Source organism: Cavia porcellus, unplaced genomic scaffold (assembly GCF_034190915.1).
Source record: "Cavia porcellus strain 051 isolate PalLab524CR breed Dunkin Hartley unplaced genomic scaffold, mCavPor4.1 scaffold_1, whole genome shotgun sequence".
Classification (NCBI taxonomy): Eukaryota; Metazoa; Chordata; class Mammalia; order Rodentia; family Caviidae; genus Cavia; species Cavia porcellus.
The window spans coordinates 61,859,887-61,875,722 of NW_026947484.1; the positions used below are offsets into that span (position 1 = coordinate 61,859,887).

General features: G+C 46.0%; 1 protein-coding gene and 1 non-coding gene across 5 annotated transcripts; one reads left to right on the forward strand and one right to left on the reverse strand.

Annotated features, from left to right (window-relative positions):
- Window positions 1–797: 797 nt before the first annotated feature.
- On the reverse strand, window positions 798–11,644 carry Trim41 (tripartite motif containing 41). Of its 4 annotated transcripts, XM_003472237.5 has the most exons (6): window positions 10,526–11,641; window positions 6,215–6,310; window positions 3,724–3,954; window positions 3,097–3,119; window positions 2,771–2,898; window positions 798–2,337 (listed from the first exon to the last, which is right to left on the reverse strand). In XM_003472237.5, the coding sequence occupies exons 1-6, from the start codon at window positions 11,333–11,335 to the stop codon at window positions 1,736–1,738; spliced, it is 1,890 nt and encodes a 629-aa protein (XP_003472285.2). In that variant the 5' UTR covers window positions 11,336–11,641; the 3' UTR covers window positions 798–1,735. The 4 variants fall into 4 exon arrangements, with proteins under 4 accessions (XP_003472285.2, XP_063105354.1, XP_063105359.1 ...); XM_063249284.1 differs by lacking the exon at window positions 798–2,337 and having other exon boundaries at window positions 2,801–3,003; window positions 10,526–11,642; XM_063249289.1 differs by lacking the exons at window positions 798–2,337; window positions 3,097–3,119 and having other exon boundaries at window positions 2,801–2,898; window positions 10,526–11,642.
- Window positions 11,645–13,200: 1,556 nt separating this feature from the next.
- Trnav-cac (transfer RNA valine (anticodon CAC)) lies at window positions 13,201–13,273 on the forward strand. The gene has a single exon. It is a non-coding gene; the product is annotated as a tRNA-Val (tRNA).
- Window positions 13,274–15,836: the final 2,563 nt, after the last annotated feature.

The following is a 15,836-nucleotide window of genomic DNA, read 5'->3' on the forward strand; positions in this document are numbered from 1 at the left end:
ATAATCATCAGTTTGGCATTAAAGACAGGTTGTTTTGTGTTTGTTTTCTTTGTTAGCCAAAGCATTTTTATGAAACATACAATTCATAAATACATTGGTTTTACTCAAGCCCCCAGCCCCAGGTTATGGTGCTAGATAGTCTGGTCAAAAGAAATTCAGAACTATCATTACTTTAATCTTGATACAGGTTATATAGTAGTAAATCAAATTTAAGACCTCCTAGCAGTATCTTGTGGTTTTAATGGCCATTCCAGTTCCTTTGATTGCTGCTGACCAAATGAATGACCACATACTTTGAGAGGATTTGTTCAAAGTTAGCTCGGGAATTAGGGTGTCATTTGCCTCAAGTCACCTTTTCATTGTGTAAAGGTGGGCAAAGGTCTTTTAATAGGGAAAGAGTGGGAACAGTTTACGGTTGGATTTTACAGGGCATAGTCCTGAAGAGCTCTTAAAAGTGGTGGTCAAACAACTGCAGCATATTAAAGATCCATATGCACCCTTCATTTCTTATTCCCTCAGCTTATAATAGTAAGGAGAACTGGGTCTTCGGACTCAGCTGGGTGCCATTACACTGGAACTGTATATTGAGGTCCTGGTTTTGTCTTTGTAGAGATTTTTGCAGAAACTTAAGTAATGCCTGTGATCTCAAAATACACTATCATGTGGCATTAAATCAGATAGGGCATTGGGGAGGGCAGTTAAAGCCCAATCCTTGAGAAAGGATCCTCCCTAGTAGGAACATCCTACAGGTGTAACTGTTAAATAATCACTTAAGATCAGATTGAATTCAGAAGGGATGACCTTCACAAAAGCAAATAAACATTTTATTTCTGCAACACAATTCACCTTCCCTTTCCCCAAGAACATACAAATTGACCTCAGCCATGAACAAAAATGACACAAGGAGTTACTAGAAAAATATATTCTGCCCAAGTTTCTCATTCCTGGCACCCAAACCCCTGTCCACCTCCCCTCGTCGTTTGCCAAATGCAATTCAAAGGTTGGGGAGAGGCTGGAAACTTCAGAGCAACTCCAGTGGACAAGCTGGAAAGGGCCCTGGCAATGAAAAGTTCTGGAGGGGTACAGTTGGGAGTTTGCTCATTAGGTTAAGTGCTGGGAAAATAATTTATTGGTGGATATAATGGTATGTACTGTGTTTACCATGTTGATGATCTCAGATCTCACTGAGGCTAAATCTTGGCCAGTCTAAGGAGGTAGAAGTTGGGGACAGAAGGAAAGTTTAGACTCCCTCCTATTTTCCCCAGGAGAGCAAACCTTAACCTAGCTTGACCCTTTTGTCCACCATGCCTCCCCTAAAAGCTTCCAAATCCCCTATCTAAACTTTGCACCAGAAAACAATAGGATGGGGATGTTCTGAGTCTTGCCCAAGACCTCCAGCCTCAGAACTGACATAAATGGTTAAACAGTAGGGATTAAGGGAAAGAAGGAAGTTACAATCTTCCCTACTCAAAATCCCAAGGGCTGGACTAGGCTAGCAGACAGGGAGGGAAGACCAAGCAGCTGTTCTCATTATCAGACCCATGCAGACCTGTTGGACAGACACAGTAGGTGAGAGAAGGCAGAGCTGGAGGCCAGGAGGGTTCTTAGGCTCCTAGAGGGAAAAGCAGGGACCTGGGATGAAAGGAAAGCAGGAAACAATGCAGTAGTGGGCCACCATCCACTACCACCCGCCCCACTGTGCTGACCAGAGGGGCCCCTGCGGGTGGCAGGCTAATCAAGGGCAAAGCTTGATGCGGGTTCCCTTGGAGAGCACCCGGAAAAAGGGGAAGACACGCTCGCCCAGGAAGGCAGCTGAGAAGGTGTGCACGTGGGCCAGAGTCTCCGCGTTGTAGAAGCCCAGGCGCCCGGCCTCATAGTCCAGGTACACTCCAAAGCGCCGAGGCTTCTCACTGGGGCTCAGCAGCGTCTGCTCTGTCGAGCTCTGTGCCTGGTAGCGTTTGCCATTGGTGCCCACACACCACACTTCCCGCTGGAGGAGAGGCTGTTGGGGCAGGTGGAGCCGGCGGCGGCGATGGTGATGCCGTGAGGAGCTGGAATCCCCACTGCCCGCAGAGGAACCCCCGGAGCCCACCTTTTCTTTATGGTGGGTCGACTCACGGGCAGCACCCACCGCCCAGCCCCGCCGCCCGCCCACCTCTACCTCCCAGTAGTGCCGGCCAGAGCGGAAGCCCTGGGCCCCAAGTACGCAGCAGTCAGCCGAGAAGCGCTTGGGATGGTCAGCAACCTCCTGCCGCCGTTCTGCCAAGCGGACACCCCGGCGGTCAGGGGACAGCATCAGGGCAGGGTGAGCCGTGTCAGGGTCCAGCGTCAGGTCCACTTGGGAGGAGGGAGGACAAATACGCCAGGGCTGGAACGACTGTTCCCGATCAGCAGCTGACTCCACAGGTTGGGCTTTTCCTGCTGTGCTTCCTTTCCCTCCTATCCTGTCCAACCATCCCCTCCAGCTGACCCCAGCTCCCCCACCACCACAAGAGGCCAGGCTCAAGTTTTTTTGGGCACCACCCTTTTCCCTATTCTGGTTCCCAGGATACCTGACAGGCTTTACCCTGTCCCTGGCTCTCGCCACCTCGCCCCAAACCTACCTGGGCCAGGACAGATGCTACTCTTTTTGACTTGAAACCCCAAAGTGGTCTACTTATAACCTGCTGCCTGTCAGCCCCCCACACTTCCACAGAGCCCGTCTTCCTCAGAACCCAAACTCAGGTCTGAAAGGAAAGGCAAAGGAAGGTCGTACAGGTGACCTCCCTACCTCTCGCAGCCTGACAGAACATCCGGCTCATTTTCCTCACGATGGCGTCTGTCAGGAAGTCATGGCTATGGGGTTGGCACGGGTCAGGGGACCAGATCTCTGGGGGCTGCAGCTGTACCTCTTCACACCTGGAGGAAGGGGACCGGGCAGGGGGTGGGACCATGGTAATCCCAGAGGGAAGAGCAGAAGCTGAGGGGAAGGACAGGAGGGTCCAGGAAGCAGAATTTCAGGTCCTAGGGAAGGAAGGAGAGGAGAGGGATACCCAAGAGAGGCAGGGATGGGGAACCAGATACTACTGGGTCACAAAGGGTAATGTGGGAACACACCTATTGAAAGTCTCCTTGATGTCCTGGGAATAATAAAAAGGAGAAGGAGAAAGAGATAAAGAGAGTGTCAGCTATACAGGGACAACTGTTTTCTCCCAATCTCCAGCCAGAGAAAGGTCTGAACTTGACCAGGAAAGGAGAGCAGAGCTCTCAACAAACTTGCATCCCCCTCATCCACCCCCATGGCTCGCCATACCTAACTTATCTCATCCTGCTATAAATAAGCTCAGTAAAAAGAATTTTTCCTGACATGACTTGGTCATGTCTTTCAGATGTCACTGTGAAAAATTATTCTCTTTTTGACTTTTTTTTTTCTTTTTGGTACCAGAGATTGAACTCACAACCTTGCACTTGCCAGGCAGGCACATACAACACTGAGCTAAATCCCCAGCCTTCCTTCCTAAATTTAATCTTGCTTCTTTTCATTGTGTGTAACTCTCACACCACATTCAACACTGTCTCCAGCTTCAAAAAACATTTTTGGTCAACTCACTGGATTTTCAGTTAAGTCACTGGCTACTTCCCAGTGAAGAGGCAGCTCTGAGTACGAGTACAGTGAGCACTGCCTGACAAGGGCAAACGTAGCTAGGGGAGTGAGGGGGTGGGACAGAGAGGAGGACTGCTTACCTGGAGTAGCCGAAGGCCTCCCTGCTGGCTCCTCTCCTGGGCCTCAGCCAGCAGGCGGCTCAGCTGGGCAGCTTGCTCCGCGAGGCGGCTGGCCACTGCTCCAGCATGCCCCAACTGAGCTTCATGCATCTCTCGGAGGCGCCGCTCCAGCCCTGCCTGCTCTTCAGCCAGAAACCGTGTTAGCCGCCCAAACTCTGAGGCCACAGCTGCCAGCTCTGACTTCATCTGGCTCTGGAATGATGCAAAGGGTATGCAGATACCACCTAAACATGTGAGAAGGTAAACCTCCAATTTTCTAACTGCTGCCTCTCAATTCAAGCAAAAGGAGCCCTATACTGCAGATCTTCCTCACCTCTAGACCTTTCCACATATCACTCCCACATTTCTGGCACACTGGTCCTAAACTCAGCAGTTTGATACTAATCTCCACCTAATTTGCCTCACTGTTTGGGTTCAAGTTTACACGTTCTAAAAGAAACCTTTTCCCTGAAGATCTAAGTCAGTGCTACCTCCATAAATATCACTGGTTTCCCTCCATGGCACATACAGTATTGTATACTGCTAAAGAAGTATTTTTTAAAATTCTCCCTTACTGTACCTTAAGAACTCTAGTATAGTGCCAAGTATGCCACAAAAGCTAAAACTTAGTCTCATCAAAAAAAAAAAAAGTCTCACTAGGTAGTGTAGGCTAATCTTAAACTTGCCTGTATAGACCAGGCTGGACTGAAACTCGTGCCAATTCTCCTGCCTCAGCCTCCCAAGTGCTGGGATTACAGGCATGAGCCACCATGCCCAGCTACAAATATTTTTTAAATTAGAGAATTCAGGAATCAAGAAATGGTATTTCTCACTATATAGTTAGTGACATTTTGTTGTTTCTGTTTTGTTTGGGTTTTTTGAGCAGTCTAGGTTGGCCTTGAATTCACTGTGCAGCCCACGCTGGCTTCAAACTTGCAGTGATCCTTCTGCCTTAGCCTACCTAGTAATGAGATTACAGGCCTGTGCTACCACACCCAGCTAGTTACTGTGATTTTAGGAAAGTCACTGAAGCCCTCTGGAGCAGGAATCAGAACGCTGCTGTAACAGATAATATTTTATGTTTTGTAGGCCAAGAGGCAAATCAAGGATATTATGGGGGTATAAGGGTCACTAGCTATTCAAGGGGGTTTGGTTCCAGAATAAAATAATCTAAAGATGTTCAAGTCCCTTATATAAAGTGGCATAATATTGGCATGTAAGCTACACACATCTTCCTATATATTGGAAACATATCTACATTAATTGTAATACCAAAGAAAATGTAAATGCTATATAAACAGTTGTTCTACTGTATTGTGTGAAGAATGACAATAAGGAAAAAGGTCTGTACATGTTCAATACAGATCCAATTTTTTTCCAAACACTTTCAATCCAAAGTTGGGTGAATGTACAGATATATAATCCATGGATACAGAAGACTGGCTCTATATTGTATAAAGAAAAAAGCCTCCTGGCTAGTCTGACCCAGTTTGCCTGGACCAACCTGGGAAGTGGAAACATTTTTCACCTATTACTGCAACACTTCTTGTGCCTGCCAGGCAGGCACTTGTGCCACCGAGCCATATCCCCAGACCCTTCACCCATTACTGTCAGTTGGAGACATTCTCTGGACAGAAAGTATCCAGAGTATGAAAGAGATCCTGGTAAGCCAAGTGGGTGAGGGAAGCAGCTGTTACATCAGTTTCACTCTTTGACTTAGTTATATTCAGATCCTGGTACATTTCTGCATTCCAGAGAGCAGAAGTCTTAGGGCCATTGGTAAGAAGCAAGATGACTCTCCAACTCCCAGACTAAGATTCTACCATTCAGTGCTATATATCTGCCAACAGCAGAGTTCCTAATATGGAGGTGGCAATAACAAGGGGCAATTCTAGATCCTGGCCACAGGCAGGTGCTGGAAGGGAAGGGGACAAAGGACAGAAAGAAATCTCCTGGCTTAGTCTCTGAAGCTCACAGTATTAGGCTTGTTGGACTTACACTGAACTATGAAATAGTAGGTCCTGCAACGACAGTATTCACTAACTCCTCCCTTCCACTACATGCTTTGGGCCCTTTTTGTACCATCAGAAGCCTCCTAGGACCATCTCTCTCTCTCATGCCCACAGTTGATCTGCAACCACCTGTATCTCCTGTGACCGGTGGCTTCTTTGTTGGTGAGTTTTAAACCCTTCTGCTCTCCTATCGTTTTGAGTTAGATATCTGGACAGAAAGCATTGCTCTGCAGCTTTGGGCCAGGTACCCAACACAGTCAAGCCAGGCCTCTTTTCACTCCATTTTAGAACTTAGGAAGTAACATGCTTCCTAACCCTAAAAGGCTCCTCATTTCCTCAGGTCCCTTTTCCCAGTCCTTGCTGCCCCATCCTGAGAACATACTCTTCTCTTGTGAGTGGGCAGCCCCATTTTCTTTGCCCTGACCACAGACTAGTCAGCCTGTTGAAGGACATTCACCCACCTTTAGCTCGGTCATTCGCCTCTCCTCCTTGACCTTCATCTTCTGCACAGCCTCCAGGTGCTTCCTAAGTGGTTCCACGTGCCTCTGCAGTTTGGCCTGAGGGAATAGGAAAAGGAAGGTTAGAGGTACAGGCCAGGAGAGGGCTCTGTTCTTCAGCACCTACCCTTCCAATTCTCCCTGCCGTGGGCTGGGTCTGGGGTCAAGCCTTTCCTCCCTGCTGTTCTCTCAAGGCAGTAACAAAACAGCTTCCAATCCTTCCCTGTTCTCACATACAGAAGCCCTGTGTGCATTCTCTAAAGGTTAGATCCTTACTGCTAGAGAGCTCTACTGAGATGAACATGGCTTAAGCCACTTCCACAAAAAATCCTTGTTGATCTTCATCTCTAGATACTTTTCTGATGATCTTGTGCTCATGCTAAAAATCTTTCAGTGGTTCGCTATCACTTCCAAATTATTGACCCTACATTTTTGGCCCTACCTCCATCATCCCTTTTTACTTGTCATAAAAATGACTTTTTTGGGGTGGAGGGGATGACAAAGTTTCACCATGTAGTTTAAGCTGGCCTTAAACTCACTAGTAGCCCTAGCTGGCCTTGAACTTGTGGCACTCCTCCTGTCTCAGTCTCCTAGGTGCTGGGATTACAGGTGAGCACCACCACATTTGGCAATGACCTGTCTTTCCTTAAAGTATAATTCCATACTTGTAGTCTTCCTTTAAAAGCCATCGCCCTGACCATAGGCCTGATATTCCCTGTCCCCAAGTTCCTCTGTGATCTCAAGGAAACTGGAATAAAACTTTCACATTACTTCCCATGGCACTAATAATTTTAAAAAGTGTGCTTCTCCCAATGCACTCCTGGATCCCTGTCTCTATTTAATATTTATATTTCTGTCTCTCAGCTTGCTTTTCTGCTTAATTACTTGCTAAATGGAAAATGAAAACAGAAGTTCTTTCCTCTTCACCATTTTGTTGTTGTTGTTCCAGTTAATAGAGCCAATGCCTTCACATAGAACTATATCCCTACCAATTTATTTGAGACAGGCTCTCAGTCACTAAATTGTTCAGGGTAACCTTAAATTTGCAATTCTCCTGCTTCAGTCTCTCAGAGTGTAGGACTATAGGCACATGCCACCATGCCCAGCTCCTTTCTAAATTTCTAATTTTCACAGCATTATGCACATGAGTTTTGTGTTTCAATAATTTGTAGCTGAGACTTTTAACAGCTTGTTAGAGTGGGGCATATCCATGCCTGTAATTCTAGTACTTGGGAGGCTAAGGTAAGAGAATTACTGAGAGTTCAAGGCCAGCCTGGGTTACATGGTGAGACTCTGTTTCAAAACACCAAAAAATAAAAAATAAAAATAAAAACCTATTAGAGAAACTAGAATGTCTGAAATAAGCCCCACCTACTTCTTTCCTTTTTCTATCTGCTACTTCCACCTCATTCCTTGTGTGTGTGTGGGGGGGGGGCGATAGCTGGGTAGAAAAACTAAAACCTAGACTCCAATCAGGCCAGGAATGCAGCTAGGTGATCTGAAGCAAGACATGCTTCCAGTTTTTTCAGCTTAAAATGAGAATAGAACATACCTCATGGTTGGTATACTTTGCACAGTATCTGGCAAAAAAAAAAAATCAGTAAATATTATCTAACATTCGCTACCTAAGTAGGCAGCTGCCAGTGACATCCTGAACTAACCTTGAACTAAAGAAGTTACAGACCCAGAGTACAAAAGGCAGTTATTGCACAACTGGCTAGAGAAAAAATTATAATAAAATACTGTATTATAATAATAAATACAAAATTTTGTCTTCTGATATTGTTTCTTCACAATAGTAATTTATAATACATTAATTCAGAATTTAAAATGCTTAAACTTACCATCTAATATTCTTCCTAAATTCCTGACAAAAAATGCATCAACACAAAATGACTTAAGAGTACTATTTAGGGGAAATTTTCAAAGACACTTAACTTTTTTGGAGCTTTTTTTATGTACACTTTATTATCCATTCAATAAGAAAATATTTATTTAAAACTGTGCCGTGCTAGTGTACAAGAAAAATAAATCACCTATTTATAAAATTGCCTATAAATCAGAAAGGAAATCACTCAAAACATACCTACATAACAAAGTGCATTGCACATTTTCATTTGCTGAACAGTTTATGTCAGAATAAACGTTAATCTGGCTTCAAACTGAAGAGCACAAGAAAGAGATTATAACTTTTTTCAATTTCTCATCAACTTCAGGACTGAATACAGGGTTTTTAGGCATCAGGTATTCAAAGGCATGGATTTTAATACAAATTAAAATCCAGTTTCAGAAGCTCTTTGGAAGTACTATAGTACTACAGCTGAAAAACAAAGTATGAAATACCCATGAATAGTCTGCCTTGCGTTCCAGTTAAAAAATGAACAATGTTTGATGGGTTCAGCTAGTTAGGAGCTGCAAAAATATAAAAAGGACAAAAATTCCTGACCTCTTCTAAAAAGGCAAAGCTTAGCAGGCAGACAGTGTTAAATTAAGAGCAATTTCCATGATTGAACCCAGGCCTTAACACTGAGCTACCTCCCCAGCTTTTTTTTTTTTTTTTTTTTTTTCATTAAGACAGGGTCTCATGGAGACTGTCTGTGTTGCCTATACTAGGCTCAAAGTTGGCAGCCCTCCTGCCTCAGTCTCCCAGAGCAATGGGATTACAAGTGCACACCATTACACTCAGCTGGGCTGGGCTTTCTAAACATATTTCTTGTCCCTGATTCACAATCTCCAAGGGCAACTGCACTTCGAAAATTTCCCCTACTAACTCTGAAATTCAGGCTGGTTTGACAATCACTGTTGCAGTGAGATGAAGTGATGACAGTTTATTTTACTACTCAGAGCTATGAAACCCCACACACATTATTCCTAAATTGTAATGATGCTGGGTGTGGTGGCACATGCCTGCAATCCCAGCACTCGGGAGGCTGAGACAGGAAGTTGGCCTTGCCATGAGTTCAAGGCCAACCTGAATTATATAGCAAGCCCCTATTTTAAAAAAGAAAAAAATTGTGGTAATAATCCCTAAATTAAGTGAATGAAAGAATCAGAAGAGATGAAAACACCAGTCAAAATAAAAGAGCTCTGTGCAGACCAAACAGAGACTACCTTATCTTCCTCAGGGTCCCACTGCTTCACAGCCACTCAGGTCATTGGAAAGTAGTGCTATTTGTGCTGACTGATAAACAAATTTCCTTTACTCATCTCCAAAGAGTTAGGATCACAGACAGGAAGCAAGACATTAACCAAACTAGAATTAAGACTCCAAGAAGAAAGGTCATATGTTAGAAAACTCAAAGTAAAAGTAAACATACAAATGATGGTGTCATTATTAACATTATATTCCGGAGAAGGAACAGTTATAACAAAGTCCATCAATTACTAGTACTGTATGTGGCCTTGTGAACTGTATTTAAGCCTCTCTGACTCTGTTTCCCAATATGTAAAGGGGGAACAGAACACATTAAATTCCCAGGATGGTTGACTTGTAAATAATTCATGAAAAGTGCCCACTGTATGTATTAAGTACCCAGTAAATACTGTATTAACTCGCAATCCAGGAAATTTAAAATTCAAAGATGCTCAGAAAGGTGACCAAGTTTTGAGAGTGAAGCAGAACTACTGCCTTAAGCACTTGGGAGGCTGAGGCAAAAGGATTGCTGGAGGCCAGCGGAGGTTACATAGAGAGTTCAAGAGCAGCTGAACTACACCCTGAGACCCTGTCTCGAAAAATTAAAAAAATAAGTAAATGATTTTTTTAAAAGCCTCTTTCCCTCTTTTCTGGTCAGTATATCTGACTGGTGCAATGCCAACTAAAGTCCTCCAGGGGGAAACCAAACCGTATCGCGGGGGGGGGGGGGCGGTGTGCAAGTGCAGGCAGGGCACTAGGGTCTAACACTACTCATACTCCTGGTTCAAAGCCTTTCTTCTGGAGGCCCTCATTTCTTTTCATCTTGAGGAACCCCAATCAAGGACTTAAGACTCACCCAAAAAATGAATCAAACTGGCAGCAAAGTCTTAAGGACTTGTCACTTGAACACCCACTGGGCGACAGTGGCCGTGCGGAACCGCAGAAGCCCCTTCCTAAGACCTGGCGCTGCCCTGCCTGCCTGTGTGTGCACGGCAGGGGCCCTCTCACCCCGTGCCACCATGGTGCCATTCAGTACTGGCTGGAATCGGCTCACCAGCACACGGGCCCTTCGAGGGCAGAGGCACCTGCGCGCCGCCGCTCCCTCCATCCCCTGAGAGCGCTTTCCGCTCCGGACTTCTCACCTTGTACTCCTGCACCACCTCCTCCAGAGGCACCACACTGTGCTGTTTATGGCTCCTGGATTCTCGGCACACAACACAGATGGCCTCTTCATCCACCTCGCAGAACAGCTTCAGGGCTTCCTGGTGCTTGGGGCAGACCCCCTGCTCGCTCACACGGCCCGCCCGCCCGGGAGTCGGGTGCATCTGCCGGATCACCTGGACCATGTTGGCTAGCTGCAGGTTGGGGCGGAAACTGCGCCGGGGAAAGCTCTTTCGGCACTGGGGACAGGTGAAGCACCTCCGAGGCGCCGGCGGTGGGGACAGCGGGGTGACGGGGTCGAGCTCCTCCTCTTCATCCTCTTCCAGCACTTCTTCTTCATCCTCCTCGTCCTCCCCCCTCAGATCCTCCATGTCCCCCAAATAGTAGTCCAGTTCTTCCTCTTCGTCCTCCTCCTCCCACACGTAGTCCATGTTGTCCCAGCCGGACCCACCCATGCCACTGGTCCAGAACACACCCTCCTCTTCCTCCTCCACCTCCTCCTCCATGTCGCCCTCAAAATCGTCCTCCCTCATGGGAGTGTCCCAGCCTCCGCTGGCCCCCACTGCCTCCACTTCCTCCTCCTCTCCGTCCTCCTCCTCCTCCTCCTCTCGATCCAACTCGTCCCTATCCTCCTCATCCTCCCCGCCCCACAGCTGGGTTACACACACTCGGCAGAAGTTGTGCCCGCAGCCGATGGACACCGGGTCCGTGAAGTAATCGAGGCAGATGGCGCACACCGCCTCCTCCTGAAGGGTCTGCACAGGGTTGGGTGTCATGGCAACGGCAGCCATCTTAGTGTCCAGTCAGCCAGTGTAGATGTACAGTGGGGGAGGCAAGGGAGGGGGGTCTTCCCTCTCAGCAACCCTGGAGACCGGCCCCACCCCCAGGCCTGCCCCTGCACACCCTGCCTCGAGCGCAGCCAGAAAACTATTCCCCCAACAACCCACCCCTCCACACAGAGTTCCCTGCTCCCGGACGACAACCGTGTCTCTTCGTGGGGAGGGGACAGAGCTGAGCCCAAACGGACAAGTCCCTCAGGTGGCCCTGAGTGCAAATTTACCCCAACGCTCCCCGGCCTCCTCATAAACCCCCGCCCCTCCCCATTTCCTGACCCCACCCCCTTCCTTCCGGCCTCCCTCCAACACTTCCGGCGTCTACGCACCACCCAAGCTCCTGAGCTCCCTCCGCGGCCCGGCTACGCCCCCTTCTTCCCCTCCCCGGGGCCCCAGGATGACAGGAAACGGCGAGGAGACGCTCTAGCCGACATTCGGGAACTGGTGGGAAGGCTAGAACGGTGGAGGCCCACGTCTCTGTGATGCGGAGTAGCCAAGAACACGGACAGAATAGAACTGCCCATCCCCATCCTCCGCCACTGTTCCAGAACTACGGGGTTGCTGCCTGCTGCCTGCTGTCGGTGTTATGACCGCATCAGCCAGGCGCCATCGTACGGACGAGGATCTGACAACTGCCCCAGGGAGTCCCCACGGCTGGCACCGGAAGTGAAGTGGCGAACACCCTAGAGCGCCCTGAAGCACTTCCGGCCCTTCTAGGGGAGGGACTTCGTCATTTGCCAGTCCGTCGGACCCTCCAGATCCGAGGCGGAGGCGGGGGCGGGAGCGGGGGCGGAGGCGGGGGCCTGGGCGGGGCCAGGGCCGGAGAGGAGCGGTCCTAGCAACCATACCGTGGTTGGCATTTCCGCTCTCCTTTAAAACTTCCAGTTGGTCACTGTATCGTCATTTTAGTAAACCTTCCTGGTAGGGGAAGGATGACAAATCAATACACGCAACTCACACAGTGGAACACTCTTTAGCTGTAAAAAACAGACTTTTCAGAATGTGTTAAATTAGCAAGTTACTGAGCAGTGACGTAACTATCATCTGTTTAAAAAGGGGAGAGAATGTTAAATATATTTGAAATCTTCGTATCCCTGCTCTTTAATCAGTTTCCACAAGATTTTGTGAGAATGTCAAAGCAGTGAAAGCGTTACTTAGCATATGGCAAGAGCAATATGAAGGTTAGTTACACTTTGTCGTTATTGTCATCTGGAAAATTACTCGTAGTTTGTGTGGAAAGGTTGAGAGTAAGGGGTAGGAAAAATATTTCCATACATATCATTCTGTATCCTTTGCATTTTGTACCACGCTAATGTTTTTGTTTAAAGAAACAGTACTGTTTCTTTGTGTCATCTATTCATTCAACAAATACTTTTTGAGTTGTGCATCATTTATGCACCTGGTCTGGAGACCGCAGTAAAGATCTATGTTCCTGCAGAACTTCTCTGCCACTAGATTGTGCGATAGTACTTGATGGTTTATTTAAATATTTAATTTTTACATGGGAGGGGGATTACAAAATCGTGATTTATGTGGCGAATTTCCAATTGGTGCTGGGCACTACACGATGCCAGGGCTCCGGGGGTAGCCGCTGCCCGTGGAAATCTTCAGGTGGACGCTGCACTGCCTAGGAAACTGCTCCGCGTGCGCTCGAAATCGCGCCGCCGCCAAATCTACGCGACGATTCCGGGAGCCGCTGGCGCGAAGGCGTCAGTCACTGAAGCTGGACACCTCAAACTCTGTCCCATTGGAGTTCTGGTCGCTGTCAGCGGTTGGCCTTTGACATCTGTAGATCCCAGTTAGAGAGCGCTGCCTGTTAGGTGGTTTCCGTAGTGTAGTGGTTATCACGTTCGCCTCACACGCGAAAGGTCCCCGGTTCGAAACCGGGCGGAAACATGTTTTGTTTTTTTATAAACCTACCTAGTTTTTTATCACCTCCCCTCTTCTTCACCCGTTTTACGAATAGGGGTTGTTCCACAGAAGCACAGACATGTATGTTTATCTGTCCCTGGGTTTGGAGGAGACAGGATTAAAGCAGAGCAAAATAAACACAACGTCTCACCTCAATGTTTTGTTCTTCCGCTGGAAAGTTGATGGGGCAACCCTAAAGCTTCAGAACCTCCAGCTGGGGTGCCTGTGACCAACGCGTGACCAAGGCAGTAAACTATAGGTTAGGCAGCACGGTGCGGATACTTTTCAGAGTAGAGATGCTTCTGCATGTGAATACCGGTCTCCTGACTTAGAACTTGTAATGCCTTTGAAGTTTCCGGGATAGCTCAGTTTGTGCAGCCTGAGACTCTTAATCTTACAGTACTGAACTACTTTGGAAACGTCCGTTGGAAAGGACAATGACAGGAGCACTATGATAGGAGAGGGTGGTTAGGCTACTTTTTAGTAGCTGGGCATAAAAACTTTTAGTTTAACCCCACGGCCCTAGGACTTTCGCTGGCCCTAGGGGAAAGAATGAGAAATGGGTACCAGTTGACAAATTCCTGGGATTGTGCAAGCCACCCACCCACAATCCAGACATAGGGATTAGATGCCTTCTGTTTAACAAGCGACCTGCCTAGATGTGGGCTAGGTGCCAAACAAAAGGTAGTGTAACTTACTGAAGATAGTGAGACCTCAGGACCACGCCTTCTAGGCGTTTGTGACCTTCCAAATAGTTGGTTAACATTCAGGGCTCCTCTACAGCAGCCTGGTTTCCATTTTTGGGTTTAAAAAAAAAAAAAAAAAAAGTGCTTTCTTCATTCACAATAGCTTACTAGTGATCAGTCTAATACCTAGTGATCAGGCTAACCATGGAGGTAAAAGCTCTCTACATTGAAAATTTTGGGACACTGAAGAAAGGAATCGAAGACGTCAGAAGATGGAACGACTTCCCATGTTCATGGATTGACAGAATTAATTCAGCATACCCCCAAAATTCTTGGGGTTTAAGTTCCTACAGTACCCCCTAATTGTGAAAAACCGAAGATTTCAGATATGGTTTTTAAAAATGCCTATTTGTATAATTTAAACCCTAAATATCTTATGTGTCCTGCAGTTATGTAATTTAATTTAATAAAGTAATGCATTAATAAAGCCTTAAAAGGTGCAGGGCAGTTGAAGGGTGTTAGGACAATACTGGGAGAGACAGCTACATAGCAATCTGTTATGATGCAAAAATGATGGTGCATATGCCAGAGATGGATTACAGGACAGCAGCCAATCAGCAACAAGGAGAACTGATTAATGCTCTTGAATTGCTTACTTGCAGTTCTCTGTCCAAAGAAACAATTGTGGAAGACATTTGCAGTTTTAGCAAAATTGCAGGACTCTAAACTGCAACTTCGTAGGGATATCCTGTATTGTCAAAATGACTGTATTACCAAAAAGCAATTTACAGATTCAATGCCAATTCCATCAAAATACCAATGACATTCTTCACAGAACTAGAATGTCCTAAAATTCACATGAAGCCCTACATAGTGGTGCATATATGTAATCATGTCACTCCATATAACCAATTAAACAAAATTTTCTTTTGAAAAAAGAAAACGCTTTGTTTAAAGAAACCCTCATTTTCAATTTTTTTTTTCTTTTTGAATCAGGATTCCATCTTTTGTGGGATGTTGCCTGACATTCCAGGCTCCACTTTACCACTACATGTACAAGAATGTAAAAATTGAAACCCCCGTAACACAAGCACCCTCAATTTACTGGCCATAAAATTCTTCCTTAATTTCAGTTGACATTTATTTGTTTATATTGACTATTTCCTTAGTCTTGCAAACATAACACATTTTCTGTTTCTGGTTGTTCAAGTTTCCCCCACAAACACACCAAATCAAAAGAGACGTCTATGGATCACATAAACTAGTTTATTAAACTTGCTAGGCAGAAGATAAATGACTTCTGATTCAGAAGTATGACAAAAGCCAAAATCAGGGAAGGTTGAATATTATACCTTCTGAGGGTGATTCAGGTAGGAATTGGTCAGAATTCATAAAATAGGCAGAGCTGTTGGTTCATTCCTAGCACATGTGTCCCTGGAGAGTTAGTGTGACTATGGGCTTATCCTGAACAAATGGGACTAAACAAGCTTTTGTTTATTTAAACATTGACTTAAAGTTTCATATTCATTCATTTCAATTTTACCATTTATATTTACTAATTTTGCAAAATTAGAAGAAATGTACTATTATTTTTGAAAGCATACATAAAATAATTTTATTTTCTTTATACTTAACTTAAATTTACACTTTGACAAATGTATACAAATCTCTGTCAGACATTGTGGTGGCATACCTGTGATCCTAACAGTGCAGCAGTCTGGGGCAGGATGAGAGCAAAATTGAGCCCAGGGTTATGGCTGATACACTGTGCCAAATTCAGAAGTTTAAAATTTCAACTAAGAGACTCAGCAGGGAGCCAGGATCCTTCCTTTGTAAATATCCTAAGCCTGTACAAGAGGAGG

What these genes read in the sequence shown, in the direction of transcription:
- Trim41 (XM_003472237.5), bottom strand. Translation starts at nt 11,335, where the DNA reads ATGGCTGCCGTTGCCATGACACCCAACCCTGTGCAGACCCTTCAGGAG. An exon ending in ATCAAGGAGACTTTCAATAG is followed by an intron (nt 2,899 to 3,096) that starts GTGTGTTCCCAC and finishes CCCTTCCTCCAG; the next exon opens with GTGTGAAGAGGTACAGCTGC. An exon ending in GTTCTGTCAGGCTGCGAGAG is followed by an intron (nt 2,338 to 2,770) that starts GTAGGGAGGTCA and finishes CCTCCTCCCAAG; the next exon opens with TGGACCTGACGCTGGACCCT.